The 24,244-nt window shown below is 48.5% G+C and overlaps 1 protein-coding gene and 9 non-coding genes across 11 annotated transcripts in view; all 10 read right to left on the bottom strand.

The window, feature by feature from the left end:
- Positions 1 to 4,593: 4,593 nt before the first annotated feature.
- TRNAL-CAG (transfer RNA leucine (anticodon CAG)) lies at positions 4,594 to 4,677 on the bottom strand. Its single transcript has one exon. It is a non-coding gene; the product is annotated as a tRNA-Leu (tRNA).
- Positions 4,678 to 4,752: 75 nt separating this feature from the next.
- Positions 4,753 to 4,836, bottom strand: TRNAL-CAG (transfer RNA leucine (anticodon CAG)). The gene has a single exon. It is a non-coding gene; the product is annotated as a tRNA-Leu (tRNA).
- Positions 4,837 to 12,114: 7,278 nt separating this feature from the next.
- TRNAL-CAG (transfer RNA leucine (anticodon CAG)) lies at positions 12,115 to 12,198 on the bottom strand. Its single transcript has one exon. It is a non-coding gene; the product is annotated as a tRNA-Leu (tRNA).
- A 72-nt stretch (positions 12,199 to 12,270) lies between these two features.
- On the bottom strand, positions 12,271 to 12,354 carry TRNAL-CAG (transfer RNA leucine (anticodon CAG)). Its single transcript has one exon. It is a non-coding gene; the product is annotated as a tRNA-Leu (tRNA).
- Positions 12,355 to 12,947: 593 nt separating this feature from the next.
- TRNAL-CAG (transfer RNA leucine (anticodon CAG)) lies at positions 12,948 to 13,031 on the bottom strand. The gene has a single exon. It is a non-coding gene; the product is annotated as a tRNA-Leu (tRNA).
- Positions 13,032 to 17,979: 4,948 nt separating this feature from the next.
- Positions 17,980 to 18,063, bottom strand: TRNAL-CAG (transfer RNA leucine (anticodon CAG)). Its single transcript has one exon. It is a non-coding gene; the product is annotated as a tRNA-Leu (tRNA).
- Positions 18,064 to 18,140: 77 nt separating this feature from the next.
- Positions 18,141 to 18,224, bottom strand: TRNAL-CAG (transfer RNA leucine (anticodon CAG)). Its single transcript has one exon. It is a non-coding gene; the product is annotated as a tRNA-Leu (tRNA).
- Positions 18,225 to 18,301: 77 nt separating this feature from the next.
- Positions 18,302 to 18,385, bottom strand: TRNAL-CAG (transfer RNA leucine (anticodon CAG)). The gene has a single exon. It is a non-coding gene; the product is annotated as a tRNA-Leu (tRNA).
- A 77-nt stretch (positions 18,386 to 18,462) lies between these two features.
- TRNAL-CAG (transfer RNA leucine (anticodon CAG)) lies at positions 18,463 to 18,546 on the bottom strand. The gene has a single exon. It is a non-coding gene; the product is annotated as a tRNA-Leu (tRNA).
- Positions 18,547 to 19,242: 696 nt separating this feature from the next.
- LOC149332517 (calcium-activated chloride channel regulator 1-like) overlaps positions 19,243 to 24,244 on the bottom strand; it is a 30,032-nt gene continuing 25,030 nt past the window's right edge. Inside the window, exons 13-14 of one of the 2 annotated variants that reach the window (XM_089558121.1) lie at positions 23,129 to 23,431; positions 19,243 to 21,165 (exon numbers count right to left, since the gene is read on the bottom strand). In XM_089558121.1, coding sequence (XP_089414247.1) covers positions 20,708 to 21,165; positions 23,129 to 23,431 — 761 coding nt within the window. In that variant the 3' untranslated portion in view covers positions 19,243 to 20,707. The remainder of the gene's footprint in view (positions 21,166 to 23,128; positions 23,432 to 24,244) is intronic. The other variant, XM_089558122.1, reaches the window with a different exon arrangement.

The following is a 24,244-nucleotide window of genomic DNA, read 5'->3' as shown; positions in this document are numbered from 1 at the left end:
CGAAGACAAGCCGGCACTGGCACGTTGGCAAGAGTTCTTTCTTCCGCCGCAGAACAGAATACCCACCGTGAATGGCGACGGTCAGGCGAACAGCTCACACGAACACGACGTTGTCAGGCGCCGGTGGTAGCTGGAGCTTCAGAATTTTTCAAGCCATAACTTGACAGAAATGACAAACAGGGGCTGGGGTCACATTACGACGAGATGCATAAAGGGCGCATTAGTCCAATAATTAATGCCAGTTTCGAACTACGTCACAAGTAATTAACGAAATGACATCCGAACACCGCTGTAACGGCGAACCGCCGCCTTGTCTCGGCCAGGTAGGCTTAGGCCTAGTCTCGCTAATTCTCGTCCGCCGGGCGGGAACAAGCGGGAGGCCTGATAGCAGAGTTGATAGCGCGTGCTGCAGCTGAGGCCGCAGCGACTCTTTTGTTTTCGTGTTTTTTAGTTTTAAGACTGCACTGTTTTATCTCGGTTTGAAGCTCACGTTCAGTCGCGCTCGACTGCTTTGCTTTTTAGCAGACGGGAGCATACCAGTGCCACGTAACCTTTCCGTCGCGATTGGAAAGACGGCAACAGACGGCTGTCGCCGAAACTGCTAGTCCGCTTGACTGGGGATTCCGTAGCGTTACCATACTATCACGAGAAGAGTGGCAGGAAGGTTGAAAAATACCCATTTCGACCTTTGGCAGACCTCTAGCGGTCGAACTACTATTTTCTAGAGTGAAGATCACTTTCCTTAAACAGTGCAACGAAGCTTAGGGGCCAGCTATGCGCATATATTTTTCCGCTCTTCTTGCGGAAATGAATTGCGGCAGAGCATTTGAATATGTTAACCCCCCCCAAAAAAAGAGAAAGAACATTACTGCCAGCAGCACCAAACCTTGAGTAAAGCGTGTGTAGACACGTGCGTGGAGGCCGCACTTTTTTTTTCGGGATTTTGACGGGGTGCTGTTCTTGCAAGAAAGCGTAATTTTTCTACTCATTTTTAGCGATTACAGTGTAGGCGAGATTATGCATGTGTATACTGTTTGTGCGGCCACCCTTGTTTTAAAACGATTCAGCGTGGGTCTGGGGGACCCTTTACGGAGAGAGCCCATTGAAATTATGGATTATGTGCGACGTCCAGCCAGAACTGCTTCCAATAAATTTACCAGACTGGTAGATCCCTTTATTGCCGAAGGTCGCGTCACCTCAAGTTGTTCTCACTTAGAATTAAAGCGAAGGCATATGCGTATAGTGGTGGGATTTGTCGTTGGACCATAATCACGGTTTGGCTGACGGTTCGAATCGGTGCTTCGCTCGTGGGACCCACGGCCGTAGGTGAGAGGAGGCTCTCATCTGGCCCTGTTTTCCGCTCGCTGATGAAGGAACTCAGGAAATATGGCATCTTCATCATATTATGAAGAGTGCGTTGTTTGTTGCTCTATGCGGAATGTGCTTGACGAGGAAAATCATACACAATGTCAGCGCTGTATGCCTGCTTTCTTTCAGTTGCCCGGGTGCCATTTTGGGGGGAACAGCATTTACACGCACGGCCCAAACGCGGCTGTATACCGTATTCTGCGCAATAGTCACGAAGCTGTAAACTTATAATCATCGTCTATTGTTATCGGCGCTGTTCTGCATGCAGAGGCGACAATACTGCGTGTGCACTCTGAGCGCCCGCTTTCCACAACGTTCGTTGGGCAGATAGGTCCTGTATTCGCAAATATCTCATTAGCGTGAATTACGCGCCCCGAGATTCTAAGTAAGCAGCCTCCAAATGCAAAAACTACATTAGGAGAGAGACGGAGAAGAAAACTCGCACGATGGTATATTTTACGATATGTTGAGGTAGAGAATACGAGAGTGACTTCATATATCTGTATTGCTCCAGAGCGCTCTTTTATGTTTATTACGCATACTCCCTGTTCGACTAGCGGTCCTGTCCAGTCCGCCGCTATATAGGCGCTCGGCGTCACCAGTGACCTTCTCCTCAGGCGGCGCGTTTAGCCAACACCCTCTGAAGAATTTTGACAAGAGGGTGTTGGTTTAGCAGCAGGACCGTGCTACATTCATCCCCTCTCGCCACACTACCCTCTCTCCTTCTACGGTAACCATCCTTCTCCCCCTTCTTCCGGAGTAACTGCCTTCCAGGCGGTTCCCGTGGCAACCAGTCTCCGCTTGTGCCTTACACCCACGCTTTTCCTTCCAAGGTTCTCATTCATCTTCGCGGCAAAAATGGCACGAGAGTTCCCAACTACGTTAACGGAGTGTGGCCACTGTTTATTCGATATGTGAAAATAAGGAGTTTCGCACTCATTGGTTTCAGCGGGCTGCCGGCAGTAACTGATTGTATTGCGTGCAGTGCACATGGGCATGCACCAGAGTAAGTTGGAAAGGATTACTGCGGGAAGCTAAGATATGAAAAGTTCACGACAACTGACGCAAACCACAGAAAAGGAGCCTGAAAGAAATCGAGTGCAGCGCATGGACGGCTGACATTTGCTAAGTGGGCTTGAACCCTGGTTCGTTTTTTTCGCTGGCGAAGCACGCGTGGAATATTCTCGATCTTCGTAGTTTCTCCAGGCATAGTCGGCACTAGCACGAGGTCGAAGCCACGGCTTATCTTTGAGCGCCCGGAACAGATTCGCCACTCGCACCGCGCGCGCCCGCTTGGAAGCGCGGCCCGAAGGTCAGTCTCCACTGTGCACCAATGCAAGCGCCCCCGCACAGGCGCTGCGAACGAAGTAATAACGCGAACGCCGCACTTACTGTCGTCCAGCCAGCGCGACTCAGACTTCGTCGCCCGCCCAAGAGCGCGGAAGTCTTTCACCCTCACGCTCCATACCCAGGTGCCAAGTGCGCGTGGGAGACGGGCGCCACCATCGGCTCAAGCAGCCGCTTCGCGGTGATGGGCTGCATATTTTTGAGAAATACTGTATGTATGTTGTCCATGAAGACGTTTATGAAGAACTCTTCGGCCGGAAGGGACGCCACTGCTTTGCGACATTCCCTGCGAAACGGTGGTGGGCTGAAGCCTCGGGGTGAGAAATCGCCACCTTCCAGAAGCGCCACCCACCCACCCAACGGCGTGGGCCTGGGCGAAAAAGTGGTGCCGACGAGGACACCAACGACGAAGCCGGATTTTCTACAAAACAGGAGCGTTAGCGTTAAAAGTAAATGGAGCTCACCAACATCCGCCGGTGGGTGAGCGGTCAGAAAAACCTTCACCCACCAGAAGCTCACGCAGAAGCGGAACGAAAACGGAGGCGAAGTCAAGTTCAAAGACGCAATGTGAAGGCGGCAATGTAAAAATGAAATGTACAAACAATACTGCGAACGCCCAATTTCAGCGTCACATCGTATGATCGCCCGCGAGTTTTAAAATGCTTCGCTGGTAAAAAAATTCTCCTATTTTGAGATCGAACTGAAATCACCTGACACGGAACATTGCTATTGGCTGGAAGGAGGTGACGTCACAAGACGGGATCATGCCCATTGGCTGGAGGTAAGTGGTGGCTCGGCATGCGTCCACTCTTTAGAGAGTTGTGTGTGTGAGTGGTTTGGGGGTGAAGACAAGTGTGTGAATGCGTGTTCGTGATTTTTTTTTAGTTTAGTGCGTCGTCAAGGGCAGGTGTTATTTGGCATGCATGCGAGCCGCAACAAGGGTCGTCGAGAATACCGGTAGGTTTTGTTTATTTGCGACATCATTTTCGGCGTTGTTTCTTTTATGAAAAAGAGGCGGAGGGGGACAATTGAAATAAAAAGTAACTAGTAACGTGACACCTCACGTTACCGAAAAATGTTAACGTAAGTACGTTACCCGTTACAGTTCCGAAATGGCAATGAGTACGTTACTAAGTTACCGAAAAAAAGTAACGCGTTACCGGTAACGCCGTTACTTATTGTAACGCGTTACCGACAACACTGCCTTCGGTCGATAGGCCCGATGGACAATAGGGCTTCAATCGTGCCAGACAACTGGCACAAAAAGCATACGCCAGCGGTATGCTTCCCTCGCGGTGCTTCATGATGGCGATAAGCAGACGCAGCTCTTATCGCTGGCGTAAATCGCACACCCAGCTGCTGTGTAGCTGCCCTGTCGCCATTTGCACTCAGGGCTAATGATCTGTTCGCTACGACGCGGAGCGTTTGAGAGCACTGCAATCGGGGAGTGTCAAGTGGTATTTTTTTGTATGCCGCGGGAATCTGCAGTGAGCGGAAAAAAGCTAGTACGTAATAGATGGAAAGTTCGAAACTGTTCACTCGGACGTTTTTCGGACCGTTCTACAGCTTTCTCGATCGCTGGAATTTTCCGCCTATCTTCGTTGCTTGCAAAGTTGGTTAATTAACACCGACTAATTATGCAATTAAGCAAGGACAAAAATTACTGCGACTTGCTCCATACAATAGCCGGCAACACGCATTTAGTTGCGTCGTCTTGATGTGCCGCGGAATATCTTTAAACTATAGCTACCTGGGCAGATTGTTCACAACTCCGTGGGTCCGTGGGCTGCCTGCCACAAAACCGGCTTCGGACAAACAGCGGCTGAATTCGGGGAACGGACACTATAAGTGCTAGCACACTAAAAAAAATAAAAGAAATGTCAGAAGTGGGATTCGAACCCACGCCCGGAATACCGGACTGCGACCTGAACGCAGCGCCTTGGACCGCTCGGCCATCCTGACGAGACGACCGGTGCATGAAATCGGTACAGTGCCAAACCTTCTTTTGTCCTCTTGTATGGTTCATCAAAAAAGAAATGTCAGAAGTGGGATTCGAACCCACGCCCGGAAGACCGGACTGCGACCTGAACGCAGGGCCTTGGACCGCTCGGCCATCCTGACGAGTTTTTTTTTCTTTATTGCCTCCTTAGACAACAGTTCAAACAATACAGACACGAATAAAACACGCCAGTACAGGCAGACCTGGCGTGGTTGAAACTTTTTAAGGTTCCCCAAATCCTCCAGAACAGCCATCCATTGCGGCGGCTCCGCTAGTGCGCGATACACCTCTGCAACGTACGTGACACTCTCAATAAAATTTTCACGGGCAGAACGAACAACGATGTCCGCATGTCGAACCGCCATCCTTGTCTTCCACAAACTGTGGAGGCCCAGGAGCATGAACATGTCATACGGTGTGTCATCATGTGTCTCTGCAGTTAAAAACCTGATTCCTGAAGGGGTAATTGGTAGTTCTTTTTTAAGTGTGCGTTGTAATTAAAATGTCCCAGAGAAAGATCGGATCCCAGCATTCAATGAAAACGTGTTCAATGGTTTCTGGTTTTTTGCACAAAAGACAGTTTACTGTCCAGGGCACAAAAATTCCTTTGTCCTCGAGCCATGTCTTTATTGGAAGAGTATTAGTGTGCAGCTTGAAAAAGAAAGTTTTAATAGAACCTCGTATTGGCATCTTTTTCACTCTTTCTAAAACATCATCTCCTGGGCCTCCGCAGCACAACGTTCTGTACAGTGGGACTGGCATCATGACGTACGTCAATTAAATCTTTGTACAATTTCTTTTTGTTAACCAAATACAAGTACTGCAAAGAAAACCGAGCTGTTAGTACGCGATATGACACAACAATTTCGTGCAGATAACCAGTTACACCACGATTCACAGCATCACCAGTGGTAACAATGAAATCAGGTAAAGTTCCAGCCAGTCGAACATGTAACATTGTGCGCAAAAAACCATCACTTTGGTCCCGTAAGAAAAAGAAACGTGACACAATTTGTCTAACAAACAAGTTTGATAAGCGAAGTCCTCCACTGCGAACGGATCGAAAAAGATTTGAGCGACTAACGCTCTCCCAACTCGAGCCCCAAATGAATACCGCAAAAACCCTGTGCATTTTTGCACATTCGCACGTGACATGAAGAGAACTTGTAATACATACCAAATCTTTGCGACAAGAAATACATTGCACACTGTAGCCCGCGCAAACATTGAGAAACCGCGACCTTGCCATGATGCAGTCTTTTCTTTCAAAGTCTCCATTTCTCCCTTCCAATATTCGTTATTTCCTTTGTAATACTGTAGTGGGACACCCAGGTATTTAGCTGGTGTCGCCGTCCAAGCCATATTTGCAAAATAGCCCGGAGTCATGTCCCAGTTGCTGTGCCAGAAGCCAACGCTCTTCTCCCAATTAATCTGGGAGCCCGTCTGTTTGCAAAATTTGTCGGCTACTTGAGCCACCTCAAGGACACTACTTCTGTCCTCGCAAAATACAGCGATGTCATCCGCGTAAGCTAACACTTTAACTTCTGATGACTGCAGTTTGAAGCCATGAATGCTTGCACGGCGCAACAGAGCAACACAAAAGGGTTCAAGGTACAAGGTGAACAACAGTGGGGAGAGTGGGCAGCCTTGCCTCACTGATGATTGGACAGGAACAAGTTCGCTGAGCGTCCTGTTTATTACAATACGCGTTGTACAGTCGCTGTAAGCCATCCTGACACCTTCAATAATCACGCTGCCGATATTGGTATGTTTTAGTACCTCAGACATTATTTCATGCGAGACCTGGTCAAAAGCCTTCGCCAGGTCGAGCTGCAGCATAGCAACTCGGCCTGTGAACGCGTCGCAGCACTCTAAAACACTTCTCGCAATATGAGTATTAGTTGTGATCGTGCGGCCCTTGATTCCGCATGTTTGGTGAGGCCCCGCAAGACTTTTAATTACTGTTTGTGTTCTCTTCGCCAAAACTTTCATTAAAATTTTATAATCGGTGTTTGTTAATGTAATTGGCCTGTATGACTCAACCGACAACAGCTTCTCTGGGTCTTCTGTTTTTGGTATTAGCACCATGTGACTTGTCCTAAAAGAAGGGGGCAGTCTATTTTCCTCGTACGCTTCTGCGTACACACGCTGTAAGATCACTGACAGTTCGGGCGTAAAAGCCTTGTAAAAGGCTGAACTTAAGCCATCGGGCCCGGGTGACTTGCCTACAGGTAATTCCTTTATCGCCGTCACAATTTCGTCCGTGCTTATAGCACCTTCTAGGCTCTCTTTAGTTTCATCTTCTAACTTCGGCATGTCAGCAAGAAACTCTTCTTCAAATCCACTTTGCACTTGTTTTGCGCCGCCAAAAAGATACCTATAGTGCTCGACGAATGCCTTTGCAATTAGCGCGTTATCAGAACTGATTTCATTTTGATAAGATATCTGTTTGATTTTCTTCTTCGTAGCGTATCGTTTTTCATCGCCCAGCGCCCGTCTATTTTTTTTTTTATTACCGACTTGGCCGGGCAAACAAAACAAAAATACAATGACATGACAATAAAAGCACAGGTCAGTTTCTAGCTAGTGCACGATGATAAAATGGGTTAAATGATTTTAGTTGGTCGAGGACAGGCAGCCACTCAGGCTGAGGAGCTTGCTGTCCGAAAACTTCCTGAGTATACATGATGCTCTCAATGAAATACTGATGAGCCGGATTCACAACAACATGTTCATGCCTGACATCCATTCGCGTACGCCATAGGCTGTGCATGCAGAGCAACATTAGCAGGTCGCAAGGCACTTCACCTGGCTCTGCACATGGTAGGAAGCGTATTCCAAAAGCAGTCAGGGCGAAATCTTTTTTCAGTGTGCGCTTCAACACATCCCAAAGAAAAACAGCGTCATGACAGTCGAGAAAGATATGTTCTATAGTTTCCACTTTCTTGCAAATAAGACACTCTACTGACCAAGGTACAAAAAGGCCTTTGCTTTGCAACCATGGCTTCACTGGGAGGGTTCCAGTATGCAATTGAAAAAAGAAGGAACGCACTGAAGGCTTCACCGGCATTCTTTTGACTCTTTTTAGCACATCCCTTTCGGGACCCAGAAGATAAGCACTGCGATAAACAGGGCAGAAACACATCAAGCAGGTCCTTGTACATCTTTTTCCTTGTTACAATGGTTAGATACTCATCGGAAAATTTTGACCGAAGAATACGGACTGCTGCAACAACTTCTTGCAAAAAAGCACTTAACCCACTCCGCCCTGCAGACATAGATGACACAACATAATCAGGCAGTGATTCTGACAATCGCACTTGTATAACAGTTCGCAGAAAATCATTATCTTGACGCAAGAAAAAGAATCTAGTGACTATCTGTCTCAGAAATAAATTTGACAACCCTAGCCCCCCGTTCCGCACCTTGTGGAACAGATTGCATCGGCTGGTACGTTCCCATGTTGACGCCCAAATAAATGTTGCAAACACTCTGTGCAACCTTTGCACTGAAGACCTTGGCAAAGTTAACGCTTGCAGAACGTAAAAAATCCTCGCTACTAAAAACATGTTACACACCGTAGCTCTTGCGAACATGGAAAAGTTGTGACCGCCCCATTTGATTGTCTGAGCTTTGACTTGTTCGGTTTCATGGGCCCAATATTCTTTGCTTTCTCTGTAGTTGGTTAGCGGCACGCCGAGGTACTTTCCTGGCGTGTCTACCCACTTCATTCGACAGAATACTTCTGGCGTGGCCTGCCACTTTCCATGCCAAAAACCAAAACATTTCTGCCAGCTTATCGCGCAGCCACTTGCATCACAAAAATTTACGGCTTCTCTCACCACTTCTTGCACGCTTTCCTGGTCTCTGCAGAACACTGCTATATCATCTGCATAAGCCAATACCTTCACTTCATTATGACAAAAGGCGTAACCTCGAATGTTTTGCGTAGTTAACAGCTTTAAACAAAAGGGCTCCAGGTAAAGTGCAAAAGCAGCGGAGAAAGAGGGCAACCCTGCCTCACTGACGACAAGACAGGAATACTATTACTCAGGCCGTTATTAATTATGAATCTTGATGTACAGCCATCATAAACCATTTTCACGCCATCAGTGATGATACATCCTACATTCACATGTTCCAAAAGCACGAACAAAATTTCATGCACAACTTTATCAAACGCCTTATGCAGGTCCAGTTGCATCATGGCGACACGACCCTCCGTTGCATCACAGCATTCAAGGACACTTCTAGCACGTGTATGTTAGTAAAAATGAATCTTTCTTTCATGCGCGGTAACACTCAACTGGGCGGTAACACTCAACTGACTGCAACCTACTCGGGTCGTCCGATTTTGGGATCAACACCACGTGGGAAGTTGGAAAAGACGGCGGAGTTAACTTTCTTTCGTAACACTCGCTTATTACGCGCTGTAATGCTATTGCCATTTCTGTTTTCAAAGCCCTGTAAAGTGCGGCACCGAGGCCGTCCGGCCCAGGCGACTTGTTCAAGCTCAGCTGCTGTATTGCAGCTTCGATTTCTGCTGCCGTTATGGGCTCCTCAAGTACCTGCGCCAGGTCCTCCTCGACTCTTGGCATTAGCGACAGGAATGCAGTTTTGTAATGTTCAACATCAGGCGTTTTAAGGCTGAACAAGTTTTGGTAATATTCCAGAAACGCCCTTTCAATCACCTCAGATTCGGAAGTTACGTCATTGCGATAACAAATTTCATTTATCTCTTTCGAAACTGCATACTGTTTTTCGTCGCTGAGCGCCCTTTTTGCGGGCGTCTCCCCAAGCCAAAATCTTCCGCTGCGTGCCCTTATCACAGCACCTCAATATTTCGTTTCATCTATTAGTTCAAGCTTAGTTTTGGTCTCTTTTATTTCTTGTCTGTACAACCCCGGCTTGACGCCTTCCATGCTGAGCATGAAATCAAGCTCGGTACGAAGTTCCTTTTCTTGCTGTTTTTCTTTACGCTTTAAAACACATGCTCTTTCTATAGCGGCCACTTTCACGTCGCATTTAAATTGTTCCCATGTTTGTATAAAGTCTGTCTCTTTTTCTAACAAGCTTTTGACTGAGTCTTTTAGTTTCTTGCTAAACTTGTCATCCTCCAACAATGAGTCATTAAATTTCCATAATTCCCAACTAAACTTGACAGTCCTTTTCCTCTCCCCAAGTGTGATCACGACTAAAGAATGATCACTGAAGCTGACGTGCACAGTCTGGTACTGGGAATACAAGGGCACAACTTCAGAAGGAACATAAATTCTGTCCAGCTTTGCGTGACTAACGCCTTGGAAATGCGTGCACTGTGCTTGTTCTGAACCTTGCATTATAATGCCAATATCTTCCAATTCTGCTTCATTAATCATCTCAGACAGTAGCTCGGCACTCGTGTCCTGCAGGGTTTTGTTGCTTGTTCTATCTTCAGGTCTACACACGCAGTTGAAATCTCCAAGCAATAGTACACGCTTTTCTGTCAGCAGGAAAGGTTGAACACGGCGAAAAAAGGCATCTCGTTCGGGAATTCTATTAGGTGCATATACACACACAGCTCTCCACTCTACACCAGAAAAGTAAAAATCGCATGCTACAATCCGGCCACTTTCACAGGAAAATACAGTTTCCACAGCGACTTTGCCGTTTCGAGTTAAAATCAGACACCCTCCCGACTTTCCTTTTGCATGGCACACGCAAACACTGAACTGTGCACGGTAAATTTCTGCCATCGCATCTGTCAACTCTTCGCTTTCAATTTTTGTCTCTTGAACAGCCAACAGATCGATTTCGTTTTCGAACAAGAGACGTTTAAGCTGATTTTGCCTTCTTCGCGCAGAAAGACCTCTCACGTTTAGTGTGGCAATACGCAAGCTAGATGTTAGTTGAGGCGCCATCTAAATGGTTGGGATTCGCCGCTCTCAAAGTGACATCGGTTTGCAGCTCACCTCATCAAAAATCCTTCCAGCTTGCAAAGTACGGCGGTGTCAGCACTGAACCCGATCGAAGACCGGGTTACCAACACGAAGACCCTGCAAGGCACCTCCGCTAAGGCGGAGGGACACCCGACGAAGTCCTACGATCAGGAGGGATGTTCGGCTTGGGCTTGTAGGCCGCACGTCGAACAGGAGGCGCTTTGGGAAGAGGTTCCTCATGGTCCGTCCCGTCGTAGCTCGTCGCCTTGTCATCAGCTTCGTCGTGCGTCCTCTTCGCTGGCAAAGTTGACGCCGCTGGCATCTCCGTGTCAACGTCCTTCTCGTCGGTCGATTCCAAAACCGTCTCAGCTGCACCTACCGCAGCATCATCTGCTTTTCCCGCGTCCGCCTCAGTTCTGGTGTCAGGCACAGGCGGTTCTTCTGAGTTGGCAGCCTCATGTTCCGTGGGAAGCGTTGCTTTTTCTGAGGCTATGCTTTTCGGTACTGCGTCTTCCCGACTCTCACGGGTCGCCTCTACTGCGTCGACTTCGTCCATAATATGCTTCTCAGTAGTATCCCTACGACCAGGACCAGCTACGGTAGCATATGTTCGCACGCACTGGGCGTCGTCGTGGCCGAAGCGACGACAGAGCCCGCAACGTGGCACACGGCACTCCCGACGTATGTGTCCGGTGCCGCGGCACCGGAGGCAGAGCGGAGCTCTGCCAGGAACGTGGACGAGTGCGACATCCTCTCCAACACGCAGCTGGTGCGGTAAGTCCTCGATGGTAACGCCCACCTTCAGCTTCAATGTCACTGAGCGCGTAGTAGACGACTTGTCGACGCAGCCTTTGACTCTCCACTTGTCCCGAGTTATGTCGGTCACTTTTCCAAAAGCCGCCAGAGCTGCCTTCACGTCGTCATCTTTCACGCCGTGTAGCAGCCAGAACAGCTTCAGCCTGACGCCCTGGTTGCATGGGTCAATGACCACACAGCGGTGGTCCTTGACGTTGAACGCCTCCGCCTGTAGCATTTTGTTTTTTCCTTCTTCATTGCAGAATGTCACGGCCCAAACATGATTCATCTGATATGCCCCGAGGGCAACCACTTCCGGCAGCAATGACAGACGCTCAAGAGCGTCACGAAAGTTTTCAACACGGTATGGCCTGGCTTGGACGTCGCCATGCAAAAAAACAGTATGCAAAACGCTCGAAACTGTTGGCAAATGGGGCAAAATCAGCTGGTAGTCCTCGTTCGGTTTGATCGTACTCCTGATACCGCGGCCCGGCTGGGCCGCTAAATCCGCTCCTTGGGAGCCCATGATACACACGTCCGTCACGCTCGGTGGCCGGAAGTCCCAGCGCCCGTCTATTTTGGCTTTCCCCCAGCCATTCGACCATCCTGACGAGACGATCGGTGCTTGAAATCGGTACAGAGCCAAACCTTCTTTTGTCCTCTTGTATGTTTCATAAAAAAAAGAAATGTCAGAAGTGGGATTCGAACCCACGCCCAGAAGACCGGACTGCGACCTGAACGCAGCGCCTTGGACCGCTCGGCCATCCTGACGAGACGGTAGGTGAATGGAATCGGCACAGTGCCAAACCTTCCTTTGTTCTCTTGTATGGTTCATAAAAATAATGTCAGAAGTGGGATTCGAACCCACGCCCGGAAGACCGGACTGCGACCTGAACGCAGCGCCTTGGACCGCTCGGCCATCCTGACGATTTTTTTTTTCTTTATTGCATGGAAGAATTCCGTAAAAAGGGGGAAAACTTCAATCAAACTGGTTCGCGTCTCAAGTTACCGGGCTGCTTAATACGAGCCCGCCATGGCCCTAACTCAACACTGCATCCCCATCAAAACATCAAAATTCAGGGAGGCACACACATGCATCTAGACACGGCAGCCAGCTTGGAGGTTCTTCGCGTGCAGCATAACCACACTGTTCACGAAACACAGATTTGGACGATCATGGTGGCTCGGCATGTCTGTCCATCATACGGCTTTTCCAAAGACTGAATAGTCCCATCAACACAAACAGATCATAAGGCACAACAGATTTTGCCAACAGGCAGAAATCTAATAGTGTATTGTGTAATTTCAATGTCCTTCTTAAGAGTTCGTTGTAGTATGTCCCAAAAGAACAGGGCCTCACGGCATAGGATGAAGCAATGATCAATTGTCTCAGGCACGTTACACAGACGGCAATTCACATTCCAGGGTACAAACATCCCCTTGTCGAGACGATCTGTGCTTGAAATCGGTACAGTGCCAAACCTTCTTTGTCCTCTTGTATGGTTCATAAAAGAAAGAAATGTCAGAAGTGGGATTCGAACCCACGCCCGGAAGACCGGACTGCGACCTGAACGCAGCGCCTTGGACCGCTCGGCCATCCTGACTTTTTTTTTTCTTTATTGCCGGGCTCCGACACAGTACACAAACACAAACGGAAATTTACATTGTTCCCCTTTCGGGTGGGACTCTCACACTCAACCATCCGCTGCTGGCATCGTCATGTTAAAAGTCCTTTAGGGACACCAAGGGCTCTACCCTCGAGAGCCACTCAGGAACGTGAACAGCCGTTTTTTGTACTTTAAGAAACCAGTGGACACTCTCACGGAAGTAAATTCGTTCAGGCCTTGCATCCGGTTCACAGTGATATCCAGCCATTCGTGAGCGCCAAACAGCGGGGAGGCCCAGCAGCAGTATTGCATCATAAGGCACTCCCTCTTCGTTCTGTAGGGGGAGATACCTTATTCCATAAGTATCTAGAGGTAGGTCTTTCTTAAGCGTTCTTTGCAAGACGTCCCAGAAGTAGACGCCTTCCCAGCAGTGCAAGAATACATGATTGATTGTCTCTGGCTTCTTGCATATCAGACAATCTGAACCCCAAGGGAGAAACATTCCATTTTTCTCCAAAATGCTTTCACGGCCAGTGTTTCTGTGTGTAATTTGAAAAAGAAGCTTTTGGCTGCCGCTGGTACCTGCATTTTCTTCACCCTCTTCAACACATTACCGCCCTGGCCTCCACGGTATATGGCCCTGTACAGTGGTTCAGACAGAACAACATCTCGTAAATCCCGATAGAGTGTTTTCTTTTTTACAGTAGAGAGGTACTGCTGCGAAAAACGAGCAGCTAGAAATCTAACACTCATAACCACTTCTCTGGTGTAGCCAAAAATACGACCTTGAATGTTATCTGTCCCAACAATCCATTCCGGTAATGCATGGCCCAGCCTTATTTGACAGATTGTGCTCAAGAACAGGTCACTCGCGTCTCGAAAGAATAAAAATCTGCTGACGATTTGGCGCAAAAACAGATGGCCGAGCGCTAGTCCTCCGTCTTTTACACTTCTGAACAAATTTGTCCGGCTGCATCGTTCCCAGCTCGAGGCCCAGACAAACACTGCAAAGATGCGGTGCAGTTTCTGCACGTTAACTCGCGAACAGTGCAGTGCCTGCATCACGTACCACAACTTGCTGATGAAGAATAAGTTGCACGCTGTAGCTCTGGCAAATGTAGATAACCTAGCCCCTTTCCACTTGTCAGTTTTTGCACGGGTGTCTTCCAGCTGCCTTTTCCAATGCGGTTCGCTATCTCAATAACATTCCAGTGGGACACCTAAATACTTCACTGAGGCCGTCACCCAGGACACATTCGCAAAGTTAACAGGAGTGGTTGGCCACTCATCATGCCAGAAGCCAATACATTTGGCCCAGTTGACTCGACTTCCTGTCGATTGACTAAATTGCCGAACACAATCAATGGCCTTCCTTATGCTCTCTAATCAGCAGCGAAAACAGCTACGTCATCCGCATAAGCCAGCAACTTAATTTCTGTCGCTTGTAACTTAAAACCTTGAATACCGTCATTCTGTATTATGCTCAAACACAGGGATTCTATGTATACACCAAACAAAAGAGAGCTGAGGGGGCAGCCTTGGCGCACCGAACGCTTCACGCTTATGGGGGCCCCCAAACTCTTATTTACTATTAGTCTCGTTGTGCAGTTTCGGTACGCCATGGCCACTCCCTTCCTGATGACTGACCCGACATTGACGTGATCCAAAATTAAAAACAAAAGTTCATGTGCCACGCAATCAAACGCTTTTTCCAGGTCTAACTGAAGGATAGCAGCAGGACTGTTCGTAATAAGACAACACTCAAGAACACATCTTGCTTTATGAATATTAGACACAATAGAACGACCTTTGATGCCGCACGTCTGATGAGAACCTACTATCACATTCATTACTCTTTGTAACCGCCTTGCTAGCACCTTCATGAATATCTTGTAGCCCACGTTCGTAAGTGAAATCGGCCTGTAGGCTGTAACATGCTTTAACTTTTCACTATCTTCCGTTTTCGGAATTAGGACAGTGTAGATACGCCAAAGGAAGGAGGTAGTGCTTTTAATTCATATGCGTCATTAAAGAGTACCGTTAACAAAAGGGAAAGGTCTTATTTAAAGGCTTTATAGAAAGCCGCATTTAAACCGTCTGGTCCAGGCGACTTACCCGAGTTTAAATTTTCTATTGCTGTTTGCTCTTCGGATTCAGTAATTGGTGCCTCTAATCTCTGTTTCTGTTCGTCATCTAATTTTGGCATCGCTCCTAGAAACCTTCCCTTTAATGTGTCGATGTCTACGTCATGTTTTGCGAAAAGCGCCTTATAGTATTCAGCAAAAGCTTGCTTTATATGCGTTTCGTCATCTGCTACGACGCCTCCCCATTCAATTTTATCAATCCTATTGCGCTCAGCCCGTGCTTTTTCCATGCCCAATGCTCGTTTTGTTGGTGTTTCACCGAAAACGGCCTCTTCGGCTCTCGCACGCACCAGCGCACCGCGATAACGCTCTTGTTCCATAACTTCAAGCTTTTGTTTAATTTTCTTTACGTCATCAATCCACTTACCAGGAGCTTTACTCTCCTGCTCAATTAGTTTCCGCAGCAGTTCTCTTAAATCATTTTCCTTTATTTTTTCCTCTTTTTTCAAGCAGCTAGCCTTTTCAATTGCGTATATTTTAATTTGCTGCTTACATAGTTCCCACTGCTCCCATATCTTTTGTCTTGAATTTGGCTCTACTTTGCCAATTTCTTTTTTTATGTTGCCACAAAAACGTTCACACTTTAACAGCTTATCACTAAATTTCCACAAGTCCCAATTAAAAGCATTGTCCCGTTTTGCTGTTCCTATCCTACACTGTACCAAACAGTGGTCCGAGAAGGACACAGGTTCAACATTGTAATTGTTGAATTTTTGCAGCAGGTCTACCGCCATATAAATACGGTCTAGACGTGCGTGAATCGTCCGCTGAAAGTGCGTGAATTTCACATCCCGCTCACCCTCTAAACAGTCAGCCACATCTTCAATATTCCATTTTTCCACCAACTCGGACAGTCTTTCGGTACTTCTGTCTGAATATTCTATCACTTGTTTTGTCACGCGCAGCCAAGACACAGTTGAAATCACCCATGGCGATCATTTGCCTTTCGACAGTGAAGTACTCCTCAACTTTTCCAAAAAAGGCTGCCCTCTCGTCAATTTTGTTAGGTGCGTAAAGGCAGATTATTCTCCACTCCACATTCATGTAAGCATAATCAAGCACAATAAATCGTCCATGAGAACATGTTGCATAAGCCTGAACAACCAGGCCCGGCAGCTTTTTGACGAAGAGCACACACCCAGCCGACTTTCCAACTGCATGAGCCACTACTGCGTAATACCTACACGTGAAACGCTGCACCATGCTCCCGGTCTCTTCCTCCCCGTCTACTTTAGTTTCTTGTACCGCCAACAGGTCAATGTCATAGTCTGTTATAAGTCGATATACTTGACTCTGTTTTCTTTTCCCCGCCAACCCCCTTGCATTAAGTGTGGCTATTTTCAGACAACATAGCGGAGCCATTTCGACAAAAAGGTGTAGAGACCGAGAGCATAGCGCTTACCTCTCACGTCCAGCGTATCGCTAGACGCTTTGTGTTACGCCAGGGTCCTCAGGTCGGTCGCCGTGGCCTTCCGCATAGGTGAACTTGCGGTGACTCGTCTGTCAGATGAAACGTTGGGGCGCGGCTTGAATGCAGGCCTCCGGGCCTGCGCAGCTTTCTTTGGAAGCTCCTCTGCACTGGTGGTAGTCTCGTTGATCCCTTCGTTGAGAGTCAGATTGTGAGGGCGCTTGACGGGAGCACTAACGGTCGCCATGCGGCTGTCGCCGTCATCCCTGCCCTCGTCGCTGCACATAGGTTCGGGCACCTCGGTTTTTGAACCACCTGCAGATCCGCCGTCCCCTGCCGTTTCGGTCGCCGCGGCGCCTGGAAGTTCAGGCTCCTTCCCTTGGTCGCTGGGCGTCTCCGTGTCCTCCGCGGAAGCAGGTGAGGAGACGGTGGTTGCTGCTACCTTCTCCGCTCCCCCTGCCCCCTTAGCCGCCTCCTCAGCTTCAGCGGCATCCATTTGCAGCTCCGCCTTTTCGTCCTCCAACGCAGCTCCCGTGGCCGATGCGTAGGTGCGAATGCAATCAGCCTCACCATGACCGAATCGCTTACATTTCTGACAGCGAGGAATTTTGCATTCCCGCCGTACGTGTCCAGTGCCGCGACGGCGCAGACATTGCATTGGCCTACCAGGCACAACCACAAGCGCAAGCTCTCCCGCCACCCTCAGCTGATGAGGAATGTCTCCGACTGTTACGCCTGGCTTCATCTTCAATAAAACAGTCCTTGTAGTAGAGGCCTTTTCAGTCATTCCTTGAACTCGCCGCCGTTCGCGGGTCACTGCGGGGATCTTTCCGAACGCTGCAAATGCCGTTATGATGTCCTCGTCATCGACGCCGGGCAGCATCCAATGCAGCTGTAGTTTGACGTGCTGGTCCTCAGGGTCGATGATCATGCACCGGCCCCCTTTCACTTGCATTTCCTTCACGGCGAGCAGCCGCTTGGTTGCCTCGGGAGTGCTGAGGGTCACCGCCCATACGTGGTTAACCTGGTACGCCCCCACCGCTATCACGTCAGGGAGAGTTCCGTTCTTGGCCAGGGCATCACGGAAGTCTTCGACTTTGAAGGGCCGCCGTCGCACATCGCCATGAAGAAAAACAGTATTTAACACCATCCGTCCGGTAGGCAAAGTTGGCAAAAGAACCTGATACTCGTTATCAGCAATTTCAGCAATCCTGTTTCCGCGGCCGGCACGGGCCGCAATCGCTGCTCCAGTGGAGCCCATTCTACAAGCGTCCGTCACGATCGGTGGCCGGAAGTAGAACCTCGGCCATCCTGACGAGACGGTTGGTGCTTGGAATCGGTACAGTGCCAAACCTTCTTTTGTCCTCTTGTATGGTTCAGAAATAAAAATAAATGTCAGAAGTGGGATTCGAACCCACGCCCGGAAGACCGGACTGCGACCTGAACGCAGCGCCTTGGACCGCTCGGCCATCCTGACAAGACGGTTGGTGCTTGGAATCGGTACAGTGCCAAACCTTCTTTTGTCCTCTTGTATGGTTCAGAAATAAAAAGAAATGTCAGATGTGGGATTCGAACCCACGTCCGGAAGACCGGACTGCGACCTGAACGCAGCGCCTTGGACCGCTCGGCCATCCTGACGAGACGGCTGGTGCTTGGAATCGGTACAGTGCCAAACCTTCTTTTGTCCTCTTGTATGGTTCAAAAATAAAAAGAAATGTCAGAAGTGGGATTCGAACCCACGCCCGGAAGACCGGACTGCGACCTGAACGCAGCGCCTTGGAACGCTCGGCCATCCTGACGAGACGGTTGGTGCTTGGAATCGGTACAGTGCCAAACCTTCTTTTGTCCTCTTGTATGGTTCAAAAATAAAAAGAAATGTCAGAAGTGGGATTCGAACCCACGCCCGGAAGACCGGACTGCGACCTGAACGCAGCGCCTTGGACCGCTCGGCCACCCTGACAAGCTGTAAGGCGAGTGAAATTAACACAGAGCCAAACCTTCGTTTCTCTTTCTATGCAGTGCAATTAGTGCAGTCTATGCAGTCAAGAAGCACACGATTTAATGTCTCAGGTTTTCTGCATATTAGACAATTTATGGAACATGGGACAAATACTTCTTTCTCTCGAAGCGATGGCCATATTGGCAGTGGGAAGAATGTTTTCCCCGCCGGCCGCACCGACGTCTTTTTAAATCTCTCGAGAATGACCTTTTCCTGGCCCACACAGTATATGTAACGGTACAGAGGTACAGGCAAGGATGCTGCATTGGAGCAGTTGCCGACAGAATAACGTGAGAGTAATCATACCTGTATCTCCCAGCCGCCTCATCCTCCAGTTTAGCGCATTGTGCAGGAAGCTTAAACGCTTTAATTCTTTCTGGAGGTCGCAGGACGAATTCTAATCCTGAACGTCCCCGAAATTTCTGCCAACTGAGTTAAAGGTGAACGTAAGAACAAAAAAGAGGCCAAGAAAAGCATTGTTTTTTTTTTTTGAGACATTTATGGGCGCGTTCAGTAAGGTAGGGAGGAAATATTGATCATAAATATGCCAGAAATTTATACCGCGATTAAAATGCTTAAAGAATCAGCGGCGGCCAACTAAAAAACAGTGCAGACGCTAGGACAACTATAGTACAAATGTGACAACAGAAACAAGACTGGCGCCTTTAAATGCATTCTTTATTTATGATACGTATACATGGTACAACGAGTGAACGAATGCACGCGATACCTGCAAGGTATCTGAACTATTAAAAAGGAGCCCAGACAAAAATGTGACTTTGTGCCTCTCCCATCACAACTTCGCACGGCTGACTCTGCAGATTCAGTGCTTTCTCTCCTTAATTTTACGGTAATGGTGACCTCGGCGTCTGATTGCTAAGCCATCCGTAATGCGGATAAGCTGATAAAGTTAACCAGGGAGTTACGATAGCGCTAGTATCGAAAAAATAGCTACGCGAAGGATCGGAGATAGCAAAGGCGGCACATAACTTCACACCTCCCGCCTCAGCTGTTTTGAGCTTCATAAGACAAGCACCGTAAAAATATGAGGTAGCAATTTAATTTCCTTCGTTTACCTTAAAATTTCTCTAATTTCTGTAACAAACACGCATTTTAAAATTTGCATGTACTGTGGCCCACCACACTCCAGACCCAAGTACGCCTATATGGGAGTAAAAAACGAAGTAAGGTGTCCTTAGTGCACGCACTTTTATAAACGGGAGTGCGTTAGAGTACTTTCTTTTTACACCTTACTGTTTAGAGTGATGTGACTAATATGCGGCATCTTTTGTCCTCCTCCAAAAAAAAAAAAATGCAATGAGTGAACGCATAAATCGTCGTGTCGGGGTGTGTTGTCTAGACTCGTTGTGACGTCGCGTTGTCTAGACTCCCGTAGTACTTCCCTACTTAGTACTCAGTGTACTTCCGTTTTACACCGACATAGGTGTTTAGAGAGTATGAACTGCTGTTTTTTCCGAGAAGCTTCGCTGCAAGATGGACTTCACAATGGTTCTAACTGTATGGTAAGTGCGATTAGCATTTCTTGCAAAGAGTCGTCGTTAAAGGGAAACTGCATAGGTTTTAGAAATCAACGAGCTTAAGAGGGTCGAATGTGTGAAACTTGCAGGTAAAGCATGCGAAGTCTTTTTGGACTAGCACTTTATATAGCGAAGTAATCGCCGATTAGAATCCGGACACCCTTCAAGCTTCTCCGCGGCGCACAATGCCAAGTGGGGACGCATGATGACGTCATCGAAGGTATCGGTACATTTCCAACCCACAAACGCCTGCTTTGAAGGAAAAAAAAACAACGCCACCGAAGGCAAACCCTGCCGACAGTTGTTTGGCAGCGTCTAACGAGTCAGGGCAGGGTGCGGCTGACGACAGCGGTAATTTCAAATCATACCTTCCGTGACGTCACGCTGAATTTCTCTGCACTATTCCGGTGCATTGAGGAGAAGCGCAAAATACCATGGTCGATTAGGTCACTATTTATACATGCTAGTGCAAAAACACTTCGCATGCTTTACCTACAGCCTGTACAGATTTGAATCCTTGAATATCGCGAAATTCTCAAAAAAGTGCTGCAGTTGCCCTTTAACTGAAGCTGGTGATGTGTAGGCTAATAATCCTCGCGTTCGCGTTTCTTCCTCTTGATTATCAGGTGTGCTATCGACAAGAGTGCGAGTGAGATGGCCAGCACGCTGAGAATAACCACAATAACCGTCTCCCGCACACCGGTGCTCGCCGACGGCTCGGAGATGGGTGGAGGCCGTTCGAACGTGACCCGAGCGACGTTGGACAGCGAGGAGTTGAGCCCGTCCGCGTTCCGGACAACGGCGGCCACATAGAAGTGCGGCAGGGAGTCGTCTTTTCGTCCAGCGGAGGAGAGAAGGGCTTCAGGGAGGTAGACTCGCCGCCGCTGCCTCGAACCTGCGACTCCTGGCGAGAAGTTTCCATCCCGAGAAGCTCCCGCATCGTTGTCGTCTTCGTCGTCCACGGCGGTAATCTTCGGCGCCGATTCGAAGTTCGAGATAAGATCGGTCAGGAGCTTGCTCGCCCTCAGCTCCAGTCGGGACGCTGCGTACACATATACCCAACAATTCTGAACAAAACCGTGTTAGAATGGGAAAGTGTTTATGAACGCAATTTCTTCATATGTTGTGAGAGTTCACTAATACAGTATCCGCAGATCTCCTGTCGGAAGGCTCGCATTTTTTTTGCTATTAACGTTCTTTCTATCATCAAAAAGCATTACCCACTGGTTTTGATGAAAAAAAAACTTCAAGAGAATGATTTTGCTACACATAGGAAGAATCGGCGGTTATATTTAATATTTCCATAACAGTGCCTCGCAATTTTCCAGTATTAAAAATTTTTGTCCAAGAATGTTGGATATGGTTGCGCGCACCGTTAAAATAATGCACCCTAGAAACCGGTGCACTCTAAGCAAAAAAGTAAACCGGTTCTTTTACTCTCTTTATCAGCTACATTATACATACTCCGCACAAACTGCCTAAGAAGTGATACACCGATGTCAGCCAAAGTATAACTTCCTACGCACTCCCTTTACGTGCAAAAGGAACTGGGAGGATGGTTATACTTTCCTCGTTTGTACAGTTTCTAGAGATTACCTTGCGCAAAAAGAGGCACCACCCTTAAAGTGGGTTTGCTAAAGACTGGTTCACGCCCAACGGAAATGCATCGAAGTGTGAACTTCGCATTTGGCTTGGCTAGTGCAAGAATTGTACCTGCAGAACATCTCCCCTTGGTTCCGCTCTTCTTCCGCACGGAGAAGCCACAGTGACATTTTTGCAATGTCCTCCCTTTCAAGGAACCATAAGGACTCCAACTCTAGGGCCATCATCAGAATACACGCAGCTATACGCAGTGAACATCTTTGAGAACGTCAGAACTTTATCGGGGTAGGCCCGAACATTTTAACTTTCGCGCCGGTGAATAACCGACACAAAGTCCAGTGCACACTTATCATCGAGGAATCCGCCTTTTTCACAAGGACACGCTGCGCATGCGCTCCTCTTCTCCCCCACTCCACTGGTTGAAAATGAAACCGCCAATTTCTATTGCGCATGCGCAGTTCTTGTTAGTAAAAGGCGCATGCGACAGATGGCGGCAGCTGTCAAGCGCGCGCGCACGCACGCACGCACGCACGCACGCACGCACGCACACACACACACACACACACACACACACACACACACACACACACACACACACACACACACACACACACACTTGCCACTTCGCAGGCGCAGATGGATCCTCAAGATCCAAGTACGGGCAATCGAGCGGACCAATGAGGTCGCCGCCAGCCATGGGCTAGCGGCCATCAAGTACAGTCTTTGTGGAACCCCAGGTGGTCGAAATTTCCGGAGCCCTTCACTACGGCGTCCCTCATAGCCTTAGTTGCTTCGGGACGTTAAACCCCAATAAACCAAACCAAAAGTAATCATGGCTCCATGGTTTGCTTCTCATTCGTATAACAGAGCCCGCACGGCTTCCCTAAAGATCAAAAAGTTCTTTGAAGGTGAGAACAGGGGTTCTTCTTACCAGACAGAGATTTAGAGCTTGAGGGCTGGCATAATAGCTCTAATATATATACGACTGAGAAGAAAAACGCGCAGCCTGGTTTCTTTTGACAAAGACTGTACGTGTCTCCTCCGACCTGCTCTCGACGCAATAAATGCTTTACAATCTAATCCAATCGTGGAACCAGATCGCGCCTGCGTCTCCCGCGTGCGTCTATTATCTACGAGTAGCAGACGAATTTCGACGGAGGCGAAATTCTACAGGCCCGTGTACAGTGCGAGGTCAGTGCACGTTAAAGAACCCCAGGTGGTCGAAATTTCCGGAGCCCTCCACTACGGCGTCTCTCATAGCCTTAGTCGCTTTGGGACGTTAAACCCCGTAAACCAAACCAAACCAAACCAAACCAAACCAAACCATTTTCTCCATCCTCCAGAGGGCGCCACTTGAAGTGAAAAAGGCGACTAACAACAGCGCCGCTCACTTTTATGCTTACACGGTATCTCACCGTTTCCAGTATCCAGATGAGCTCCCGGGCTGGTCCAGGACAGTGAGATCGCGAGCCTACCGTTGTCCGTCACAAAGGTGTCCTCCACTGCGAGGTCCTGAACCGGGCCGGGGGGTATTTGCGACGCGGTGATGGCCGTGGTGAGGCGGAAGGAACCTCCCTCGGCGTAGCGAACGAACTGAGGTGCCTTGTCGCCGGAGAGGACGGATGGTTCGTCTTCTTTGATGTCCCGGTCCACGTAGACAAACTGGTCAAGCGGAATGCCATCGACCTCGCCAGTCGGAGTTTGAGCTGCGTGGTCAGTGGTCACAATTGTGAAAGATGAACCGCCTGATGTGCGAAACTTTACTTTTACTTATGAACAGGACAACGCAGTGAGGTATGGAAAGAAAAATGATAGGTGTAACGTTAAGAGATCGGAAGCGGGCGGAGTGGGCAGGGAACAAACGCGGGTTAATGACACCCTTGTTGAAATCAAGAGGAAGAAATGGGCTTGGACAGGGCATGTAATGCGAAGGCTAGATAACCGCTGGTCCTTAAGGGTAACGGTGTGGATACCAAGAGAAAGCATGCGTGGCAGGGGATGGCAGAAGGTTAGGTGGGCGGAGGAGAACAGGAAGTTTGCGGGGATACGGTGGCCGCAACTGGCAAAGGACAGGGTTAATTGGAGATACATGGGAGAGGCCTTTGCCCTGCAGTGGGCGTAGTCAGGCTGATGACGATAATGATGCGCATGGTTGGCCGCACATAACGGGAACACTTCAGCGCGTGGTACAACCGTTTGCGCAGCGCCCGCAACTGGCGCAGTGCGAGAGGCAAAACCATGCGCTGAAGTGTACTCGCTATAGTGTGTTCTACCCTGCACCTGAAGTCCTTGGCTCCATTTTGAGTGCGCAAGACAGTGCATATATGGTGCCAGGAAACTTTCTCAAAAAAAAAAAAAGAATAAACCCATAGCGAGGTTATTTTCTCCGATATCGCAGCAAGATCGGACGCTCGCAAAGCACTGCCACATTTTTTTGCTTCCGTGATGTACACTCTAAACAGATATGCCTTTCTGGGAGTAAAAAGAGAATAGGCTGTCTTCTAGCGCACCCCCTTTTG

The sequence above is a fragment of the Amblyomma mixtum genome, chromosome 8, assembly GCF_055824585.1.
Source record: "Amblyomma mixtum isolate Tamu chromosome 8, ASM5582458v1, whole genome shotgun sequence".
NCBI classification, from domain to species: domain Eukaryota; kingdom Metazoa; phylum Arthropoda; class Arachnida; order Ixodida; family Ixodidae; genus Amblyomma; species Amblyomma mixtum.
This window is presented reverse-complemented; position numbering and strand designations above follow the sequence as displayed.